This window comes from Penicillium alfredii, assembly GCF_028826965.1.
Source record: "Penicillium alfredii strain IBT 34128 chromosome Unknown utg000009l_segment0_segment0, whole genome shotgun sequence".
Classification (NCBI taxonomy): Eukaryota; Fungi; Ascomycota; class Eurotiomycetes; order Eurotiales; family Aspergillaceae; genus Penicillium; species Penicillium alfredii.
In genome coordinates this window covers 598476-620972 of record NW_026622706.1, presented here as the reverse complement: position 1 = coordinate 620972, position 22497 = coordinate 598476, and the positions used below count along the sequence as shown (strand labels likewise).

General features: G+C 46.9%; 8 protein-coding genes across 8 annotated transcripts; 5 read left to right on the top strand and 3 right to left on the bottom strand.

Moving 5' to 3' along the window:
• Window positions 1-3573: 3573 nt before the first annotated feature.
• NUU61_006151 (gamma-glutamylcyclotransferase family protein) lies at window positions 3574-4125 on the top strand (the record flags this gene model as incomplete). Its single annotated transcript, XM_056656679.1, has 1 exon — window positions 3574-4125. One exon carries the CDS (start codon window positions 3574-3576, stop codon window positions 4123-4125), a length of 552 nt encoding a protein of 183 aa, XP_056509479.1.
• Window positions 4126-4200: 75 nt separating this feature from the next.
• On the bottom strand, window positions 4201-5267 carry NUU61_006150 (uncharacterized protein; the record flags this gene model as incomplete). The annotated part of the gene is made up of 2 exons (XM_056656678.1): window positions 4201-4961; window positions 5033-5267. The coding sequence occupies 2 exons, from the start codon at window positions 5265-5267 to the stop codon at window positions 4201-4203; spliced, it is 996 nt and encodes a 331-aa protein (XP_056509478.1).
• A 3645-nt stretch (window positions 5268-8912) lies between these two features.
• NUU61_006149 (uncharacterized protein) lies at window positions 8913-10097 on the top strand (the record flags this gene model as incomplete). Its single annotated transcript, XM_056656677.1, has 1 exon — window positions 8913-10097. One exon carries the CDS (start codon window positions 8913-8915, stop codon window positions 10095-10097), a length of 1185 nt encoding a protein of 394 aa, XP_056509477.1.
• A 1853-nt stretch (window positions 10098-11950) lies between these two features.
• NUU61_006148 (uncharacterized protein) lies at window positions 11951-13196 on the top strand (the record flags this gene model as incomplete). Its single annotated transcript, XM_056656676.1, has 4 exons — window positions 11951-12257; window positions 12323-12751; window positions 12812-12958; window positions 13012-13196. The coding sequence occupies 4 exons, from the start codon at window positions 11951-11953 to the stop codon at window positions 13194-13196; spliced, it is 1068 nt and encodes a 355-aa protein (XP_056509476.1).
• Window positions 13197-14024: 828 nt separating this feature from the next.
• On the top strand, window positions 14025-15147 carry NUU61_006147 (putative 26S proteasome-associated ubiquitin C-terminal hydrolase; the record flags this gene model as incomplete). The annotated part of the gene is made up of 3 exons (XM_056656675.1): window positions 14025-14066; window positions 14134-14228; window positions 14325-15147. The coding sequence occupies 3 exons, from the start codon at window positions 14025-14027 to the stop codon at window positions 15145-15147; spliced, it is 960 nt and encodes a 319-aa protein (XP_056509475.1).
• A 280-nt stretch (window positions 15148-15427) lies between these two features.
• On the bottom strand, window positions 15428-17694 carry NUU61_006146 (uncharacterized protein; the record flags this gene model as incomplete). The annotated part of the gene is made up of 4 exons (XM_056656674.1): window positions 15428-16102; window positions 16155-16316; window positions 16360-16879; window positions 16937-17694. The coding sequence occupies 4 exons, from the start codon at window positions 17692-17694 to the stop codon at window positions 15428-15430; spliced, it is 2115 nt and encodes a 704-aa protein (XP_056509474.1).
• A 1415-nt stretch (window positions 17695-19109) lies between these two features.
• On the bottom strand, window positions 19110-20362 carry NUU61_006145 (uncharacterized protein; the record flags this gene model as incomplete). The annotated part of the gene is made up of 2 exons (XM_056656673.1): window positions 19110-19694; window positions 19745-20362. Coding segments are annotated over 2 exons (1203 nt in total), but the record flags the coding sequence as incomplete, so codon positions are not given.
• A 1327-nt stretch (window positions 20363-21689) lies between these two features.
• On the top strand, window positions 21690-22347 carry NUU61_006144 (uncharacterized protein; the record flags this gene model as incomplete). The annotated part of the gene is made up of 3 exons (XM_056656672.1): window positions 21690-21756; window positions 21846-22192; window positions 22297-22347. The coding sequence occupies 3 exons, from the start codon at window positions 21690-21692 to the stop codon at window positions 22345-22347; spliced, it is 465 nt and encodes a 154-aa protein (XP_056509472.1).
• Window positions 22348-22497: the final 150 nt, after the last annotated feature.

The following is a 22497-nucleotide window of genomic DNA, read 5'->3' as shown; positions in this document are numbered from 1 at the left end:
TGGCTGTTGTATGTTCTTTTTTTCCTTCTTCTTTGTTTTCCATCTGTCTTTTTGTTTAACCTTGTCGCTTTATTTAACTTTCATCCAGCCGCCTTACCCCGCTTGATCCGGTAGTGATCTTCATCGTCAAGAGTACCATCGTTTAGAGTTGCATCACCTTCTAGGCTATTAGTTTAGCTCTCAAACCATACACTATTGCCAAGACAATTCGTCGCCGGGCTTCGGGTATTTTGCAGAGTTGGTACATAATATCTCGTACATGATTTTCAACAGCAAGTCTTTTATATATCTCAAGGTCCCGCTTACTACTCAGCGGACGCTCTAACAAATCGGCGATGCCTTCAAGCGCGCTACTATCGAAAATAATCTAGGAGAATAGTCACTTGCTACTTGGAGATAGCTGCAAACCGAATTGTATATATCTTGCTGTGCACTGTATAATCTGTCTATGGAAAAAGGCGAGCGGGGCAGTATTTCTCTTGAGGGGCAGGGATCTTCCCTATTGTAGAACGAGACGGAGTTCTCACGTGCAAAAGGCGGGAGAGCAAGTTATGGCAGGTTCGAAGGTATTCTAGCAAAGAAGTCTTTCGAGTGAACTGCCTGTTTCGTTCTTCGGCTTGTCGTCGTTCCTCCTCAGCCTGCCTCCGCAGCTTAGTTTCTCGAAAAGTTTTTTGTAATTGGGTGAGCCGCTTGGGTTCATGGAGCTTTTCATACAAGTATTGCGGTGGTGTTGTGTTCGGCTCGATACCGTTGAAGTCGCGAAGGGTTCTTGGTAACGAGCTGGTCCAGTTCATCCATGAGTACAAACACAGGAGAAGTTGGGGCCGACTTCGGGATCGGACAAACCGACGGACCGGGCTCTAATTCCTGTCTGAATAACTCGGTCCGACACCGAGTCCACTTCTGGCCGAAAGCGATGTGAAGTCATGTGATAATATTACATAATATATGTGTCTAGTTATAAACATGATGTGTCCCTTGACACGGGAATTGATCCGGACACATCAACTTTTCGGCTATTGGCACATTATTTTCTGATATAAGCAAAATCGCTGATATAATCGATTTTCATCCAACTTCTATCACTATAGCAACCATATACTGCATATATGCTAAATATTCGACTACTTCTCTTCTTCTCTTCTACCACTACCCTGTTAGTTCTTCGCTTTCTGCCTACACTGTCTGCTTCGTCTACTATACCATGCATACCATGCAAACCAACCTCGCCATGCCTATCCCTAACACGTCTGCTGCTGCCGTCGAGTTGTATACTGATTTATATACTGATTTGCCTGCTGATTCGCCTGCTAGACCCCCCGCTTTGCCTACTGCTGCTACTGCCGATTTGCCTGCTGATTCGCCTGCTAGACCCCCCGCTTTGCCTACTGCTGCTACTGCCGATTTATATGCCGATTTGCCTGCTGATTCGCCTGTTAGACCCCCCGCTTTGCCTACTGCTGCTACTGCCGATTTATATGCCGATTTGCCTGCTGATTCGCCTGCTGCCCCCGGTCTGCTGCCCCCACCACAACGAACCTTCCCTAATCGGGATGGATTGGTCGAATTCGTGCGCCAATAGGGTATAGCGCAGGGGTATGCTGCTACTATCAAAAGCTTATCAGCTAATAGGCAGATCTATATACACTGCGATAGATCTAGGGTATATTCGGACCGAATCCAGGCACCTGCTGGCGCTAAACGGCGCAGAACGAGTACTCGGCGGCAAAATTGTCTATTTTTAGTATATGGGAGTCGCTAGAGGAGTTCTGATTGGCTGCTTCGGGTAAAGAACCCCGCGTATAATTATACAGCTGATACTAATATGATAGCACACCTAATCGCACGTTAATTTACCCTACCGCAGAATACCTTAATTCAATATCTATCTGCTACTAATATCAGACCTCGGCATATTATTGGTGCGCTACGCAGTGAGGCCCCAGCCTGCCAGCCAATTATATCGCGCGATGTCTATAATATACGAGCACGAATTCGACGAAATAAGGTAGGGGAGCAGAGTGTTCTTGAATATCTTCAAAAATTACTTAAAAAGGAAGGTTATAAGTATTCATTCAATTAAGATAATGTAGGCTATATCAGATTTTTTATTTTCTCTTATCCTCGCGCAATTCAATTGGCTAATAAATTTTATAGGGTTTTTATCATGGATTGCATATATAAAATAAATCAGTTTGGTATGCCTCTATTTCATATAGTAGGTATGACGCCGTCGAACCATACATTTACTGTAGCTCTATGTTTTATGCCAGATAAGGTTGAAATAAGCTATATATGGGTGCTTCGAACTGTTTTTGATTGGTTAAGTCTCCCTCCCAATTTTCGTCCAATTTTTGTAACTGATCGCGAATTAGCTTTGATGAATGCTATATATAGTATCTGGGGATATGATACCCCGTATTTACTATGTATTTGGCATATCAACAAAGCAGTTTTAGCGAGGGCAAAACGAGATATCAGCCAATCAGACAAAGATGATCTTTTTATGAAGCCTTAATTTGCTGAATTTATGCGCGTATGGAACCAATTGGTCCAATTATCTACTGAGGATGAATATAAGCTTAATTTGAATAAGCTTAATCAGACCTACGGGAAGTCTCATCCACTAATAATGCGCTATCTTGAAGACATATGGCTGATCTATAAGCAGAGATTCGTCTATGTATAGACCAAAAATTATACCCATTTTGGTAATAATGCATCATCACGTGTGGAAGGTAGCTATTCAGCCTTAAAAAGATATATAAGTGGCTCTACTAGTGATTTATTTACTGTATGGAAGTCTATTCATGATTCTATTAGCTGCCAGTATGATGAGGTTGATCGCCAGATTAATCTTGATCAGATAACCTAGCTTACTTTGCTTGTATCTGATTGGCTATATGTCTATATAAATAAGCGAATATCGAGATATTCGCTTAATTGTATTGATATGCAGCGATTTTATACTAGTCAAGCTACCCCCCACGCCCCGCTTAGTATATGCACTAATTACTGGACGAGTACTATGGGGCTGCTATGCAAGCATCGAATTGCTGATTTGATCGCAAAAAATGAAGCAATCCCATTGGCTGATATTCATCCTTTCTGGCGAATTGGGTTTAAAGATTCAGCTGATATTGCCTGGCGGCCCCTGCTGAATCCCCGAATTCAGCCTGCTGCTCTCCCAAAAAGGCAATCTACGCAGGTATCAGATAGTAACAAGGGGGCTGGGCCAATCAAAAAAAGAAGGCCCTACCGAAGTGTTCGAATTGCGGCGAAATTGGGCATACATGTCGAAGTTGCCCTGTTGCCAAATAGGGTAATCTGTTTTGGGCGGTTGGGATAAGAGAGTCATGTGATTAGTAAAATTTGATTACATAAGTCAAAAAGTTGATTATGTCAGAAAATGATGTGCCAATAGCCGAAAAGTTGATGTGTCCGGATCAATTCCCCTTGACACTAGGCTCGATGATGTAAGCTCTCTAAATAACGTTTCCTTTTTCTCTTCCCTATCCTTCTCCAAAACACCTCATTGCTTGATCTTCGGTACAGAGGGATAGCATCCGCACAATGCGCAATATACCTCGCCCATCCCCGATGGCCCGCAAATTCCTTAGCGCCATTGCCTCTAATATGACCGACGAAGAAATAAAGGCGCACTCGACCATATCTGGCACCTGTTGTGAAGATGGCTGGCCTCAAGACCCTATCCGAGACGAACAATGCTTTTTCTACGGGTCATTGATGGATCCACAGAGACTCTCTCAAGTCTTGAAATCATCTAAGTCACCCCCTATTATGCGTCGCGCTAGAGTTAGAGGCTATCGGATCAAGCTTTGGGGCCCCTACCCTGCTTTTATTGAGGGCCAGACATTCCATTTTGTCGATGGCATGGTATGCGAGCCTTTGTCGCCGACGCAACTTGATCGACTCGCCGCTTACGAGACGGACAAATATCGGCGTCTATCTTGCTTGATTGAAGTGCTTAATGACGACGATAGCATCAAAGAAACTATCGAGGGTATTACTTTTGCGTGGAATGGACGGCAGGATGAATTACAAGAGGGCACATTTGACTTGACGCAATGGAAAAAGGAAAAACAGTTGCAAGATTTGGATTAATAATTGGAGGTGATCTAGACCTCCAAGGGATTATTGCTATAAAAATTGAACTTTTGCTCGGAAACCCGGTATCCACTACATACTGTCAAGCTTCCTCATTACTTGACTCTTTGTTCCCTCTTTACTCTCCTTTGATCTGAGCTCCTCTTCCTCTGCCATGGTCAATTCTCGCATAGGGCTGGGTGCGATATATCCGGACTTTCCCCAGAAAAGTGACTCCAGGATCCCACGATTGAAGCCGGCTAACTGGAAATTTGTCAGAAATCTTCGTAGCCCCTTAACATCTCGAGAAAACGGACCGATGGTCCGATCAGACGCGACGATCTTGCAAGAATTGATGAATGAGGCGATGAACTCCACCCACGGTAAGCACGCCGTCTCATCTGTTGCCCCTGGTGCTTGGCGGAATTCGATCGTGGACTTGCCACCGTAATAAAGATTGGTGAAATTCCACGCAAAGTACCGTTTGCCGTTATCATTCATCAAGTCCGCGATTTCGACATGATTCTTGCACAGCTCCACAAGGCGCAAACGTTCACGCTCATTCTTCCCTCTGAAGTTGGAGTTATCACATGTATTGCTGGCGGCGTACGGATTACCTCGTCTATGATGTGGGACGATAGCGTTGATAGCACCCTCGAAGTACAGTATGCAGCGGCAAATCATCTTCAGAGTACAAATATTCCAGGGACTGCCACGGGGAGGAGATATGTGTACGTGAACGGCGCAAGATTGATTGGTCTGCACTTTGCAGATCAGGTTGAGTGCTTTGAACATATGCCGGACGTCATCGCGCCAATAGCTCCTGTCTTGATGGTGTAAAATTGGGGCGAGAGCTCTATCGGCCCTGGAATTCGTTAGTATGGTTTCCACGGCATATACGGGCATTTAAGCATACATTGTTCACTGTGGTCCGGTTTGATAGTGGTGTCATCCGTGAGAGACCACTCTTCGCAATCATCTGCACCTTCGTACATGCCGTCAACGTCATTGTGTACGCGAGGTCGAGGGAGGCGGGCAGCGTGGAAATGAGCCACGAGATACTGGGCGAAACGCTCAAGGTCTCGAAATTCCTGCTTTTTCTTTGTGCGGTGCTCCAAGAGGATCTCTATCTCGAGACCGATTCGAAATCCAAGGTCCATTGTTGCGCAATGATGGGTGCGTAGTAGGATGCGTAGTGATGGATCTGATCTCGAGTGAGGAAAAAGTAAGGACAGGGTTGGGAATGTTGAGACCTTATTAAAAAAGGCCTCGAAGGAGCAGGTGTGTCGAAGGCACAGAGAAAAGAAGAGAGCGGAGAGAGAAAGAAGGGGGGGAGGAAGAACATGAACATGAGAGCGTGATGGTGACGGGGATGAGAATAGCAGCAGGAAGTGGAATGGAACAAACAACAATAGGAAAACAAGTCAATTCCTCCCTTCAACAAATTACTCCTTTCTTCCTTATGATCTAGTTACATCAAGCCGACTTAATTGTCTTTCATTCAAATGCTGTCTTGATTAAGCATATGTTTTTCAATTGGAGATATTAAGCTCTCAATGATGAGGGTAAGACATTAATTCCGCCAACATCACCCCCAAGATATATCCTCCCATCATTCTCTCACCCACCCACCCTCAATTCTCGTCTTTCTCAAAACCAGCGCAGCCAAATCCCTCACCCCGCCACTGGTCAGAAGCTCCAAAACTTGCAAATGAGCCAATAACTCCTTGCTAATCCAATTCCTCAACTCGATAGCGTTAGCGAGTCTAACCTAGCTGCGGTAATCGATATTGAAGCCGGCTGAGCCTCCAATTCTTCTGGCGCTATTATGAGAATAGCTCCAAGCTTCTCCTGAACACTCACGGCAACAAGCCTTACTGCCTCTTCTAGCGAGCTTGTGTTACGCACTGCTAACCAGTCACGGTGAGTAGGGTCCTCAAAGGGCGATACTTCTCTTGGAATACTGCGAGCCTCAAGCGTAATCCGCAACCATACCAACGCTGCGCAGGGCCTTAGATGGACTCAGGTCTATAGGTGCTTGCAAGGTGTGACAGTTAGGTAGCGTCGATCAAGTCAGTCACTTAGAGATCAGAGATCACTAAGTAAGCTCCCATGATCGTTGAGGTATTTGGCTTTTATAGTCGAAACTGTGAATAGTACTCAAGTAACAATGATTGGAAGATTGATCACGAAGAACTAAATACATACGTAAAGGCGTGTCCTTATATATCCAGTCCTTCGTTCCTTTGGTGTATTCCATGGTCCTACTTCTGGTATACTCGCTGTAGACCAAAAGTAGTTCCGTTTGTATTCCATTAGTAGACCATTCCTTGGAGCTGCATCATGGTATATCTTTGCCAATCTGCTAGAGGCGTTATGCACAAGTGGGTACCTAGAGTGCAACTATGTACCGCATTTCCTTTGATCAGGCGATTCTGCCGATCATGTGCTCTGATCTTTCGCTCAGGATCAGTGATCATGGATCCATTGTCTCTCGGTGGCCCATCGGTGAGTTGGTAGTTGTAGGGGTCGTAACATCTTATCCCCTAATTCGACCAAATCTGTGTCTAATACAATATTATACCACTATATATGCCAGCATATTTATCTTATCTATTATAACCATTAGATATAGGATATTTTAGTGTTTTGAAGCATAAATATAGCAAATTGATAGAGGGGTATATATATACTAGGGTCAACTATATTGCTAAGCTAGATTTCTTGGCTAAATTCCCTACTATGTATACTGCTTGCTATAAATTAGAGACTATCAAAAATAGCTTTGCAACTACCGGTCTTATATCTTTTGATCCGAATGGGGTCATCAAGACCATCAATATTTAGCTCAAAACACCGACCCCCACCTCTTCTAGTAGCGGCAGTAATTTTTCGATGAAAACGCCCTATAGCCCTAAGCAACTAGATAAACAAGTATCCTTAGTAAAAGCACTGCATCGGCAACGCTCAGCTAGCCCTACTAGCCCTATCCAGCGAGCACTGGGCCAGATTATCAAGGGTTACGAGATAGCGATATATAACGTCACATTTCCAGCACACAAAAAGGAGCTATTGCGCAGTGCCAATGCAAAGCAGACGATCAAACGTGCTAAATCTGCGCCGCAGCTGTCGCATAGAGATAGGTATATCGCTAGGGAGACGAATGAGCCAATAGTTACTAAGAAAATTGCAAAAAAAGCAGCAGAACCAGCGCCAGCGGAGCCCTTAGAAACCATAGAATCGCTACCCCATAGGCCCCCCCCCCCGCGCGCTGCACTGAGTGCTTTGAAGTGAGACATCGGAGAAATCAGTGTAAAAAAACACACTGAATAGCTTTTTTTGTATATAAATGGTGTCTTCGGCCGAATAAAATATCTTTGAATTCAATGGGTTTGATGGGGTGGACGGCTCGCTTACGGGTTACGTTAGTTAACTATCAACAAAGAATCTCCTTACACTAGAACTGAATATAAAGAGAAATAGATCTATAATTTGACAAATAAAAGCGTTGTTTCTAAATCAGCATCACATGCAAAGGTGAATTCTAATAGGTAGAGCAAATAATAAGATAAAGGGGATGATGATCTTAGGGATTTAACAATTTAAACTAGCGATCATCAACTCAGGACCAGTCCTGGGGTCATAGCGCAACCTCTCAATCCCAGGACTTATATGCCGAAGGGGAAAGGAAAATTTACTGATTAAAACACTTAAGTGCCTGGCTGTACCTAGCTTCTGTCTGTAGGGGAACGGCTAGTGTAATTTGAGAGTTATCATGATCAATGAAGTTTATAATAATAGAGGAAAATTTAGCTTGGAATCAGATGTTTGCTTCATTGCATGATTGCCTTTAGGGGAAGCAGAAAGTGTGAGAGGACATGGGTTTTGGACTACGTCGGCCAACCTACTACGTAGGCTCGCTAAACCTTCTTCCTATGAAATGTGCGACGGGGCGTTTTGACAGAAATTTTGCGCCTCTAGGTACGAAGTATTTAGGTGGGTGAACTGTTGCCTGAATCCATCTGAAGGTGGGCTGAATAGGGCGGCGAGTCGCCTACGCCTGAACCGGCGGCGCTAGGTGACCCCCATCTTACCCTCACTGTTGTATGTTTTTTGTTTTCTACTTTATTTTGGCTTGTTCGTTCGACGTAATGCCCTTGCCGCCGGGTATTGATAGGGACACTACATGTTTTTCGCTATTGGCACTACAAATCTGACATAATCGGGTATTGATAGGGGCACTGCAGGTTTTCTGCTATTGGCACTGCAAAATCTGACATAATCCCTCTAGCTTATATAATTTAATCTTTCATCTATATTTTTAAGTATAATATAAAGATAATTTACTACTATCAAAATTATATAGTAGCTAATATTAAGAGAGGATTACAATCCAAGTCCTCGAGCTTAGCGGGGAATCTGGGGATTATCCGCAAACTTTTGAACAGGTGGAGTATACATTTTGGTCGCTAGTCACCCATAGCCCGAGCCCTGCGCGGCTCCCGGTTCATTCCTTCGGGGGCCATTCAAGTGCTGATAGTCCGGTGATCTCCTAATCTTTGCCCTCGAGAGGAAGCCCGGAAGTACACCAACAGTTCGGGAACGGGGCGCCATCTTGGCACATGTTGGTGCATTGTTAAAAAACGGCGTGGGGGCCATGGGCTGAATGGGAGTTTGTCGAATATTTGTCTATTTACTGTCTCCCTTTGAACAACAGCATGTCTCCAGGGAGAATTCCTTTCCTTTGAGTTCCAACTCTTCTGGGCGCTTTTCTTTCGCCCACCGGTCCCGCCGTGAGTGTGGTTATGTCTCTTCGCTGGTTGCTCGCGGTCACCTTGACTCTTTTCGCCCTTGTCCATGCCCTCCCACCTGATAAGCGTGACACCAATCCTGAACTGCAGCCCCCCCAGGAAGACGCCCCTATATTTCTGGGACTTATCTCGCGCCTAAAATCGAAAACGGCGAAATTTCGCCCTCCCTGGAAATATGACTACGACCCGTCCGCCGGCGAAGGATCTATTATTTGGCTTATAGATTCGGGCTTTGACACAAACACGCCCGAGTACAAATCATGGAGCCCTGAGCCGAGATGGATTATAGTCAAGAAATATCTCCCAGACGATACCTTAAACAAAGACGACCCGGATGGCCATGGGACTTGCAGTGGATCACTGATTTCGAGTCCAAAATATGGTGTGTCGAAGAAGGCGTCGCTTGTCATTGTGAAAGCTCCTATCGTATCCGCGCCTGAAATCACCCGTCATCATGTCAGCCATCTCAAGGCGACACTTTGGGCTGTTGTTGACGATCTGAAATCGGTTCTCAGATATAGACCGGATCTTAAGGGGAAGCTATTCGTCAACTTTTCGGCTGGTATGAGTACAGAGGAGGCGGAAAACGTAAGCAAGCGGGATATGTCGTCGATCAAAAAAGCGTTTGAAGAGATCGATAGCATGGCTATGATATATACCACGACAGGAAACCGAAACCCAAAGCAAAGGCGCCGTGATAAGCGGGAAGGCACTCACAGCCCCTTTTCGTCAGAGACAATGTATCTGGAAAGATGGCGAGATGACCTCCCGCACACAACATTCGTTGCTTCGGCCGATATCAACGGCCGCAGAAGTGCAGTATCAATCCCACCTTCACCGGGAACTCGACATCTATGGGCAGTTGCTCAAGATATTAAGTGCGCTCCCCTTTCTGGCCAAAAATCCTCAGATCATACATCGGGAACATCTCTTGCTGCACCTCAAGCCGTCGGATTGGCGGCCTATGCTGTGGGTTTACCACACAAGCCCTTTTCTCTTCCGGATCCCCAGGAGAATTTTGATGGATACGTGGCAGAGCTTCAAGATGTATTGGAATCGAGTTCTTGGAAGTTGCCGCCGTCGATGTGGATGAATAAAAATCAACCGGAGGTGCCCGTAATTTCGAATCGATTTTGTGAGGGTGTGGACGGCGAAAGTTCTGGGAAATGTGGGTGTTAATGATGTAATAACGAAGATATAGAACTATGAATTGTTTAATTACAACACCTTCTGGCCTCCTCACATCTTCCTGGCTTCTTGTATTATTGAAAAGTCCCCGACTTAGGGAAATGGAGAGGGAGGATGATTAGGAGTAGCGATGTTCGTGGAGACGGCCAGTGTACCTATACGCAAATGTCGAATCCTCACTTTCTAATTAGACAGGGGGCAGATATTTAGACTTAGAATTAGACGAAGATCATATCATATTTACAACGGGTGCCAAAAGTCTGCCGACACCACCCCAATTTAGTAAACTTCACATTCCAAACCCTATTTTCTTTTCTCTCTACCATAACGAATATACGATATTTTGGCACAGAAATTAGTGGAAATCGCAGGCTAAATACTAAATTATCAGAATCTACTCGCGCTGCTATTATTTTTGCTCTCGAAAGTAGTATAAGTTCCACTAAAATCGCTCGCGATTTACTCCACTCGCGATCGCTTTCAGCAACACTACATACACTCTTAAATCTAACCCCCGAAGTGGTAGACCCCTAAAATTAAACGAGTAGACTATTCGATATATATATTAAATAGCTCGTCGGAACCCTCGAATAAGCTATAGAGCCCTCAGAGCGAATACCTCTTGTTTACTCTCTCGAACAACAATTCGACGTATTTTAAAGATATACGGGCTTTAGAAATAGAAGAGAAGAGAATGCTACTCTTAACCCTAGTTATACAAAAAGAACGCGTTTTTTGTCTCGAATAGACACAATTTTTAGATTAGGAGAATATTATCTTTTCTAGCAAATATTCAGTCTAAAAAATATCAAATTCTAAGATCTAATTTATCTTCCGATTTACTTTCGAAGTATACTAAGCGATCTTGTGAACCTTAAAAATTAAAGTAAGAAATATTTCGTAGATAATTTAGGCTAGAATCTAGATTATTGGCTAAACAAAAACAATAATTATAAATCGTGATAAAAATATACCTACCTCAGTAAGATTAAACTACGAACTCCTATCTCGATACTCTAATAAGATAATATAAGGATTTATATAGTAGAAATCTCGTAAAAGTAGTTCGAAAATTATAGGATTTAGGTGGTCGACTGGCCCCCGTATTTGCTTAACCTTAAGCCTATCGAACTAGTATAGCGACTTCTGAAGATCAAAATTCTTCAATTATATCCTTAGCTAGGCACTAGAAGGTCTAAATTAAATTAGGAGGTCTTTAAAAAAGCCATATACAAAGTATAGGAACTGCTTAATCAAAACGTTAATGATAGCTTAATTCGATCTGTGCCTCGCAGAATAGCTACTATACGCGCAGCGAAGGGTTAGTATACTAGATATTAATCTATTTTCTTTGTATATTTAGTATAAATTTATATTAATCAATATCAGGGGAGTTATTCAAAATTTAATATAGTGGGGTAAATCGAAATTATAGATTGTCGGCAGACTTTTGGTCGCGTAGTGTATATTCAATCTATGAATATAAACCTTTCAAAAGTAATGATGGAGAACACAGAACCAGCAGACCCAGACTTCCACAGAGCTCACAGTTGGCCTATTGAAGTGGTGTAGAAGAGGCTTTTTCATCAGCCTTGCGCCCGTGATCGAAATATATATGTATATATATATATATTCACAAATCAGGTCTAAAAATAGCGGTGGGTCTGGCTTTAGACTCAACGGGCGTTATGGAAGTCTAACTAGAACCTAGTAGCCTTGTGGGGGGCCAGCCCCGAAATTCGGGTTACGACACTTTGATCAGAGTTTGAATGTTCGTTATTTTTTTTCTCTGCGCCCTGCTGGCCTGTCAGTTAATCACTCATTCCGTGTTTCTTGCGGCCGTCATGCTTCGAATGAACCGTTTCATATTGCCTCTTATTTGCCTTCCCTCGCTGGTATTTGGGTTTCCCAATTCTCCCGAATACATCCCTAATAGCGACTCGTGTTCGGCTATCAAGATCGATTTGGAGTGTGCATGGAAAGGCCTTCCCGAGCTGGCCAACTTGGCGGCCGAGAGTTTGATCAGCTGGGCCAGCTCGTCTGGATGCGATGACACTGAACTCGTGGACGATGCTATGAAACGCATTTTCAACGTCGATCGATCGATCATGAGTAAGGGCGAGGTAAAAGAAATATATGGGACAATAGGAGGTACGTACTATTTACACCTGAGAGAGCATTCATCGCCACTACTTACACATTCTCTTCCCATATAGCGTTTATGCTCGGGATCAATAGATTGCCCCAGGCCCAGGCACCTCTTTTAGCTTGCGACTGGAAATGGCTCCAGAACAAGCATGACGAAAAGACCAGTGACCAAGTATCAAAAGAGATGGGGCTTGATCGTGACAAGGAGATTGCTCTTTGGGATGATATCGAAAAGGCCTGGGTGTCGCTTCCAGCCCATTTTAACCAAAGTAAAAGCGACGTCCTAGCGTCTACTTACCATGGCGAACGAGATATCATAGTCGTTAGTGGTTTCCGCGGCAAGAACAGGGCAGTCTTGCGAGAGGGAAACAATCAGCCGACGAGGTTGGTCAATTCTCCAAGGAAAAGCACACTTCAGTTTGGAATTGAATGGTTGTTGGCCACTCTGACGGCAGCGTTGTTTCATGAGTTCACCCATCTCGAATCTGTGGGCGCATGTAAGTATTTGAATGGAGATCTTGGTTTTCGAGGGTCCGACTGAGTTTTTGATATTTTAGCCGAGGACCAACTTCTAAAGGACGGCAAGACGGTCGCCTATTCATGGAGTGAGATCAAGAAATTAGCGCTCGAGAAAGAAAAGGATGATGTGACTGAACTCCCGAAAAGCGTTGTGAATGCCCAAAGCCTAACTGCTTTTGTCCTTGGTAAGAATCATCTCAACCTAGCATCCTATGCTTGCATATCTGACCTAGATTAGTTTTATGGCTGCAGCTTAAAGGCCAATTCCGTTTTGACTATGATACCGGGATGTTCGTCCCTCCAAGCTCAAAGGAAAAGCCAAAGAGTCCCAAGCGGGATAGTATTGACGATGCGCTTAAATCCAACAAGCCTCCAATACCTACGAAGCCCGATTGTCTGAAAGTCAAGAAATTAAAGACATAGACTTCAACGAACACTGACCCATCTCATGAGAAGAATCATGGGATTCTATTGGATTCTTACGGCGGAAATTTCTTTGCATGCGTACGGCACAGCTAGGCTTATTCCTCGGAGAATTACTCCAAATGGTGTGTCTGCAAACAGCAAAAGTTTGATCCCCCTTCCCACATCTCTTGGTGTTGTATAATATTCTTCTGTGTAATATATGTATATACTCATAGCGTGTACCAGACCTAACTTTCAAAGATAACATCAAAATCTCAACATGATAGGGCACAGCAGCTAGCATAGGAAAGATGTTCCACAACAGCTCGATGCAGCTGTTATCACGCTGTTCGAGGAAAACGAGATTGTCGAGATAAATGAGAGGATTACAAACTCGAGACAAGATATTGCTGTCAAATCTGAAGCTCACAGCAACGGGATTTGTGTTCCTTATGTACCCTGTAAAGTAACTACAACTATAATGGCCTCATATAATCTAGTCATAGTTAGGTGAGTGACCACCAGCGAAGCTTAACGGTTTAACGTTTTGCTTTGTGATTTTTTGATACATTTCCTCTTATTCTTCTTTAAAGAAAATATACTTCTTCCTATGTCTCTATATAATGACTTCGAACTCGCTGTCTTAAAGTAGCAGCTTATGATTCCACCTTCTAGGGATATAGATCTTCTAATCCATGCCCGATTCCCAAGGCCATAAAGTCTGGATATGTAATCCACGTGACCTATGACATAAGTGCCTGTTAGGAAGATCCCAAGCACCACCACCTGGGCTACAATTGCAAACATCCATTGCCCACCACTCAGTGTCTGTCTTTCCCATTCGCCATGGCTGATGCCGGTGGCTGGAGCACTATTGAATCAGATGAGGTATGATTATATCTTCAGTCTCGGTATATCCGCACCAATCCACCGACAGACCACTAACACCAAGCAGGGAGTCTTCACCTCACTGATCGAGACGCTCGGCGTCCAAGATGTCCAATTTGAAGAGCTCATCTCGCTGGATGCAGATACAATCCGGTCCCTAGGGTAATCCCCCTCTCCTCCCTCTTTCCTCTTTTTTACCGCTCTGTACTACCCAATCCCAATCCATCACAAAACGCAACTAAAACTAACCACAACCAGCTCCGTCTACGGCGTCATCTTCCTCTTCAAATGGACTCGCGAAGCCGCTGGCGCGCGCACAACAACCCCGCTGGACGGGACCTACGACGCAAGCTCCACAGACAACAACGTCTTCTTCGCCGCGCAGACGATCCAGAACGCCTGCGGCACGCAAGCCATCCTCTCGGTAATCCTCAACCACGACAACGGAACAACGTCGCTTCCCGCAATCGCACTAGGAACCGAGCTGCAATCCTTCAAGGACTTCACAACAGGGTTCCCCTCAGAACTGCGCGGCGAGGCGCTCTCGAACTCCGAAGCAATCCGCACGGCGCATAACAGTTTCGCACGCGCAAGCCCCTTCGCCGACGAGACAGCACGCCCCGCGGACGATGAGCCCGGCGCAGACGTCTACCACTTCGTCGCCTATACGCCTGTCAACGGGGTACTATATGAGCTCGATGGTCTGCAGCCTCACCCTATCAGTCACGGACCTTGCGACCCTGCTGCGTTCCCGGATGTCGTGATTGATGTGCTGCGTCGTCGCATTGCTCGCTATCCGCCCGAGGAAACACATTTCAATCTTATGGCTGTTGTGCGCGATCCCCGCCCTCGCGCTCGGGAGATCGGTGATGCCGAGACGCTGGAACGCGAGGAGCGGAAGCGGGCGGCGTGGCAGTGGGAAAATACGCTGCGCCGATGGAACTTTGTTGGTTTTATTGGAGAGATGATCAAGGGTGTGGTTGCGTCCAAGGAGAAGCAGGATGCGTCCGGGGCTGCGTATTCGCAGTGGGTGGATGCTGCGAAGAAAGAGACGCGGAAGAAGTTGGAGATGCGACGATGATCCCCTTCCCCCCCCCCCCTTCTTTTCTCTCTCTGTTTCCATTCCCTTCTCATTTCGTATTATTCGGCTCTTGGGCTATATCCACCATATTTCAGATACCCTTGATGATCAATGATATGATTAAAATGGTCATATGCGCATGATATCCACTATCTCGGCTACTTGGCTACTTGGCTACGTCGCTAAGAAGCTGCCTTGAATCCCTCCGAAAGGATAACTATGCAATGCTATGTACTGGCGTGCATCGTAATTCATAACCAAAGCCCCCCCTCGAATCCCCTCAGTACTCAACAATCCGGGACTTGATATGCTCCACCAGTGGCGCAGGAAGCTCCTCCGCATTAACCAAGTTCAGCGCCAGCAGATCCGACCAGAAGAACAGGGCCCGGTCCTGAGAGTAGGCCAAGTAGTCGAACTCATCGCCTTCGTCGACATCCGCATCCACAGGCGGTGTCTTAGCGCTCTCGCCATGCCCATTCTGGCCGTGGCTCTTGTTCTGATCATCAGAGACCGTCGCATCATGCGTCCCGTTTTTGTCTCCCTGGTCATCTGTGCTGGCCATCTCGGCAATTCCCTCTTCCATGCCTGCTGCCTTGGCCTGCACGATCCCCCACGCCACCCATTGCGCCGAGTTCATCACGCGCCATAGCCGGGTCTGCTGCATTAGGTAGCGCACTTCTATGTCCAATTCATCTTGAAGAGATTTTTCGGCTTGCTGCTGTTGCTGCAGACTGGGGCCATCGGGCCCTTCGTCGAGATCTAGGGGAGTGATTGCGGTTGGGGTGCGCCCGCGGATGGAGGGGTTGATCATCGGCGAAGTCGATCCACCGGTGACAGTGGGCTGATGAGTGAGGTAGGTTGATACGAAGCGATATTGCTCTTCTGGCGTGGGGTAGACGCGGTTGTTGCAGGCCCATGGTCGTTCTTCGTCGTGGTAGTTGTAGCACCATTCGGTCTGTGGCTGTTAGAGGCAGGCCATGCTGTTGATTCGGGGATAGAAAACTTACAAAATGGTTGGCAAATTCAAGCCCTGGGGTATTGGCCGATGAATATTCAAAGTCAATAACGACAAGCTGCTTGTGCTCGTTCGCTGGGAGGAGCAGCGGCGACTGAGTGCTCGGCTCCAGACGAAGAAGATTGCCGTATTGGGTCTGAAGGCCAGTCAGTATCTTTATGAAGAGAAACAGAGACCAACACAGTGCAAGCACCTACATCGTTGTGGGCAAACACCAGCCGTTGCTTGATTTCCTGGATCCCACCGCAACTGGCAATCAGCCAGAGTCGGTAGTTATCCACGGCCTTTCGGAACAGCGCCCACGGCACTCCGCAGACAAACCCGCGGCGACGCCAGGGTTCCGATGCGGCCTTGGCCTCGTTTTGCGGGGATTGAATTTCCTTATCCAGCCACGTAGTGACCTGTTCGCAGCGATCTACCCACTTGTCCCAGTTTTTGAATATCTTTGGTCCACCTTCTCGCTCTTCTTCAAGAAGTTCGATGCCGGTGTGTAGCTCTTTCATCCGTTTGGCAATCTGCTTCGCGGTGTCAGGAATACGCAGATCTTTTGGTGTTAGCGTGCGAGCCTCGAAGTACTCCTCAAATCGGCCGTTTTGAAAGGTTCCAAGCACGCGGGGACCGATATTCTTGCGTCCAAGGCGACGTAAAATTTGCAATTCCTTTTCTCGGTCAATCAGATGTTCCACCTGGGGACCATAGATACGCAGGAGAAGCTTTCTATCATCCGAAAAGTTAGCTGGGTGTCCCGAGCTTCACCAGCCGAGGTCAACTTACGGAGGGGGCTTCCTTGAGACCAGCACGGCAGAGCCATCGTCGGCCTTTGGGGCGGGCAGGTGTTTCGGAGGTTTAACCACGTATACAGCGTTTGTGAGAGCACCACTAAGTCGAACCACCTCAATCTCCCCAGCTGCCTCCATCTGAACCTTGCGCCAGCCTTTGAGCTGCAGCGTATGCGCGATACGCAGAATGTCGGTCTTGAAAGTCAACCAAGCCTCTCGGTCTTTGGCGCGCCTCGAATTCACATTGTTGTCCGCATCTTCATCCTCAACACAACCGATGCTGTAGGCGAGTGTCTTGGAATTATCCAGAAAGGCATCCACGCTGGGCACGGCTGCCTCGACGTCCGTTTGATCTGACTCTGATGCTGATCCCCTTCGCAGGCCCTTAGGCCGGCGGCGTGTTAGCCGCCTCGGGGGTTGAATGGAACCCAAAACATTTCCCTGTCTCCGGCTCGCGTATTGAGCAAGAATTTTCTCGAGCTTGTCGAGAGAAAATGTGCTCTTCGAGCTATGACAATCCGGCTCTTCCACGGCACATTCCTCGTCTCCGGGGGGGCCATCTGTTGCACCAGAGAGTGCCTCGAATTTTCGTATCTTCCGAGCTTTCCGCCTAGTCTTTTCATGTTGCAACCATTCGTGCACTTGGTGGAAGAGGCTTAACTGAGAGTCTTCTTCGGGCTTGGTAGATTGCTCTTTATCATCTGGACTCGGGGCATCATTCTTGACACTGGACTGACTGCTGAGAGAAGGCATCGTTGACGTTTGCGAAATCGAGGTCCAGGCTGTCAGTTTCTTGGTCACAGGAGCCCGGTATTGTTTCAAGGTAGTGTCTGGTGGGGAGCTGGAAGCAGTGTCGCTGGCGTGTAAGACTTTGCGCAACGAAGGGGTATCCGGTTCCGTTCCCTGAATAGATGAATAGTCTACCAGGTTGTTAGTAGGAGATAACAAAAGGGAAAAAGGTTTAGAGATGTCGCGACAGGTCGGAAGTGGGGACTTGAAGTACAAGCAAGGGAGCAGTGGTCGGTTGGTTCCATAAAGCAATAGAACATAGAGTGCACGAATATACAGTTTCTTAATTACACGCGTGCCAACAGACTTGGAGTGGAGCAGACGCGAGACGGCACCTACCTGCTATTTCGGGACCGAGTGCATCCTCGGTGAAGGACGGCATGTGTTTCATGCGCGGCCAGCCGAGACGCCGCAGGAAGCCAGGATCAAGCCCAGTGTGTGTTTCGCATACACGATACCAGGCCCAAGAGTGTCTACTTGATCGGACAGTGGTTCAAATGGAGCCAAGTGGAAGACGGGGATAGAAAGGCGCAATCGAGGTGGGGAGGGTCCCCAGAAAAAAACCACGGTTTGCCAGACAGGATTTCAGCGGTCAGGGTCCAAAGGGGATGACAACGAAACCCAGACGGAGGAACTGGAACTAAGGAATTCGACTGAGCAGTCGGTGAAAATCAAGCCAGAAGACAGGCTCAACACAAGCAAAGATAAGTCTCGCGATCACGCGGAGGGGCTGAAGAGCCACAAAAAAGTGGCGAAAATTGGCTTATCGGGCTCAGGTGATCTCTGCCTGACGGATCGGGCAATCCAGGGTTCCTCCCTGCCCCATGCAGGCACAATTGCGGGCTGCTATCGATGATAAGCGTCGCAACGGGAGATTGCCATTATCACTGGTCTTGCGATACAGTACGGAGATGGCGCAGATGGCTTTGCTCAGTGTCGCATGTGGGGATATCATTGTGCTGTCATATTGAGACGCCCATGTGTTGTTCTCGGGCCTCAGGCCCTGTTTTCTAGTCAGATAGCGGGGGCCGGTCGAGTCTGGTTTGCCCGCAATCTAAAACAAGTGTGGATAAAGAGTCCACACTGTTGCTGGATGTCAAGCAAAGATGCATGGTGTGAGACCAAATTGGTCTCGGATGATATCTGATGAGAAGGACCTTATTCCACAGGAACGAAAGAGACCTGGGGAAATTGATGGATGGATGCAGATGGCAGGAAGCGGAGGGGAGTGGGGAGTGGATGGCCTGAGGGATTCATGCCTTGGTGCCTTGGGTCCTAAAGTCTCAGGCAAAAAGAAAGTATGCTCTTGCAGGGATCGGCAGGAAGTCTCCTCGTATCTAAGTGCCGATAACCTATGAGAGAGCAATGGGGATTCTGTGTCATTCAGTAGCTGCAACATCAGGACATATGATGGATTTCTCCACTAGTTGAATCTTTCCATCGCCGTCAAAATCATGAAGGGTAGAACTCAACCAGTTCTTTCCCGCGGCGTTTACCTCTGATGAGACATTGAAGTCGCAAATCCGCTGATGGAAAAGTGGAATGCATCCTGGTTTAGTGATCAAATCTTCCAGCCGCCCAGTCTCATTCAGGGTCATCATAGGGTTTTCCTCCAATGCAATGACACCGGCCATGAGATGAGCCGCGGGGATACACATGTATAGCCCCTGCACCGGTGGAGCTTGCAACAAAAACCCTAATGCGCGACGACGAAGTTGAGGGAAACGACACTTGAACGCGGTGATAAACAGTGGAAGAAAGACGCTCATTTCAAACATAAAGGGAGGTTGACTGCCATCGGTGCTGCGTGTGGAGGCAATGGCTGTAGGTGCATGATCGAGGATCAATGTGAAATCCGCCTCGTATGAGTCATATGCAGCCTGAGTGGGATCAATACAGGCTTGCGTTTCAACCATAATGCCGGTGTAGGCCATAAGGAGAAGTGAGGCTGTGCCACAGTCCCCCTATGGCTGCAGGGGGGTTGGTGTGCTGTATGGATAAAAAGTTATTATACCAGGCGCGGAGACGATCTTCTTATTTGCGCGCCTTGTTTATATGGAATAAGAGCCGCTTTTCGATTACCCTGCAACAGCTCAATTGCAATAAAGAGGATGCAGCTGATCGCAGAGACCGTCACATCAGCCACACCGCGGTGGATCCGTTGTCGCAAAGCAGCCAGCGAGCGCGAATACCAGACCAGAGCCTCGCGGTTGTAGTTTTGCTGCACAGCAGTAGGACTCTCGATGAGCGACGCGGGAGGCAAATCGGAAATAGGAGGGCGCTCGTATAGCGCGCTGAGGGAGATGACTGCATCCCAAACCGTCGGTTCCAGCCGACAGATTTGCAGGACTGAGCCCCTCCAGAACGCGAGATCTAACACGCCGGCGAGAGCAGGTCTAACGAGGTGAAAGTAGTATTCGAACGCACGGCGTTCTCGGTGTCCTGGATGCGAGGACAGGACAAAGCTTAGCTTTGGGGACTCCGTCGCCCTTTGCAGAGCGGTACTGTAGGAACACCGTCGACCAGTGCTGGTACATTGCACAAAATGCGGTTTTTCTTCTCCATATCTCATGCGACAAGTCCTGAGAACCTGTAGGTGTATTTTGAGGGCTTTCCTTCGGAGATGAGGCGTGACTGAAGAGTGACTCACTTGCAAGTATCACACCCTGTTCTTATTTTGGACTTGGTGCTGCCGATGCGGCCTGTCGTTTTGGAGGACGGAGGCATAAAATGAGGAATCACTTAGAGAACCGTTATAGGAACCGACCTCGGAGGCCATAGTATCTGGTAATTGTGATTGTTCTCGCTCAGGCGTCAGACGTGAAGAAGGGTGTGGGTCCGAAGGTGATCCTAACTGCATTGCTCTTGGTATAGCATCAAGTCTTGATTTGATTCTTTGCTTTTGTCGCCCGGTGTGTTGGAGAGAATTATGAAACTGTCATAGAATATCTATTTCCTAGCCATTTTCTGTCTCTTTTCCAGACACACACTGAACGATTGATTGTTGTCAGCCATAGAATAGCATAGTGGGCCATTAGCTATAGGCTTTTTTGTTCATATTTCTATTTCTATTTTTTCTTCTCTCAGCTCCTTACGGTTTCTGTCTTGGTGAGCAACAGAACTGGATCTCCAAGCTATCCATGGATGTAAGTATGACTGGGAAGTGGACAGATATCTGCTTCGATGGCCAGCAAATTTACCATGCCAGCACCCGAGAGCGCCGTTTTAAAATAAAAATAGATCTTGCAGACAGTCTGTGTCAGCGCATCCAAGATCAATTTTTCCCATGGAATTGTTGAGAGCAAAGTGAATACTCCGGTACTATCTATTCTTCGTTGAGGAAAGCCTAGGGCATTTTGCTATAGTTATTGCCTGGACGCAGCACCAAAAGACCCGGAACATCAGCTCAGGGCTGGATCGAAGATTAATTGAGACAAAGATCTACCAATTCCGAGACCATGCAAGCCATCCCCCGTATGGTCAAACTGTGGCTTTGTCCGGCGAATGATCGACATCCATCATACACCACCCCTCCGTAGTATATAACTCCACATTCCACAAGATCTAGTTTTAATGACTCGACCCCGTAGACTGAAACTGCATCTAAATGTGGCTTCCACCTCTTTGGGCGATATTTGCCTGCGAATTCATCGTCAGCATCCGAGAATCATGGGCGCCGTGCCAAGCGGCCCAACAACGAATCCAAGTCCATGTGGAGCGCGCAACTGAAACCTCATCACTCACATCCGGCAGATCGATTGTCTCGACCCGAGGTGACAATTAGAAGAGGTGGTTTTGGGTTGTAGTGCAGAATGAGATAGATTACTATAAAAGCCTGCGTTTTGCCTTCTTTTGTTCTAACATTGGAAACATTCCATCTTATCCTTATTTCTTGTATGTCCATTCAAGAACAAAACACACCAGTTTATTTGAAGGAAAAAAAGGAATACAAATCAACAATGAAGGTCTCTGCTTCTCTCCTCGCCGTGCTCGCTACCAGCGCCGCTGCATTCGATAAATACCAGCGTATGCCTTACCTACTACTCTTCACACAGAACCTCCACTAGCATCCCAACAGAAAACCAAACCAAGCTAACCAACCATTACTTTTCCAGCATGGGGAAAACGTGACTACGCCTGCGTCAACATCTACCAAGGCATCCCCAACAACTCAACCGTAACCGCAGGCCAAACCATCCACCTCCGCTTCAACCGCCAGCCCACAACGCACTGCGAGAGCCCGCTGACGCAGTACCCGGGCGACGCGTACAGCGTATGGCTGTACAACAACCCCGTGCGCGACCGCGACACCATCTCGTTTGACCGCTCTGTCAAGATTGTCGGCGATATTGCCGAGTCTACTGGGGCGGTTGATGTCAAGATCCCCCGTGATTTGCCGCAGGTGCGCGATGGCTCGGTGTGGTATTTGCGGTTGAGTACGTCGCTGTCGACGGCGCCGCAGGTTAGTCCTTTCTTTTTTTTTTCTGTTTCTTCTTGTCATTGCTTTGTTCAAGTTTGTTTGCTGGTTCTTTTCGAAATGGTGCTAATTCGACTGGCTTTTTATAGATGCCGACGCTGTACGACGCTGCGGGGCCGTTTAGAATTACTGCCGCATAGATGTATCCCCGTAAAGCTGGGTTGACTGGTATTTGATCGCATCTATAATATTGTGGACTCGCTTTGGTGAGAATGCCCAAGGCCCCATTTGGCAATGTCTATAGCGCTGCAACACTTTCAGGAAATAGTGGTATCAATGAATTTTACGAG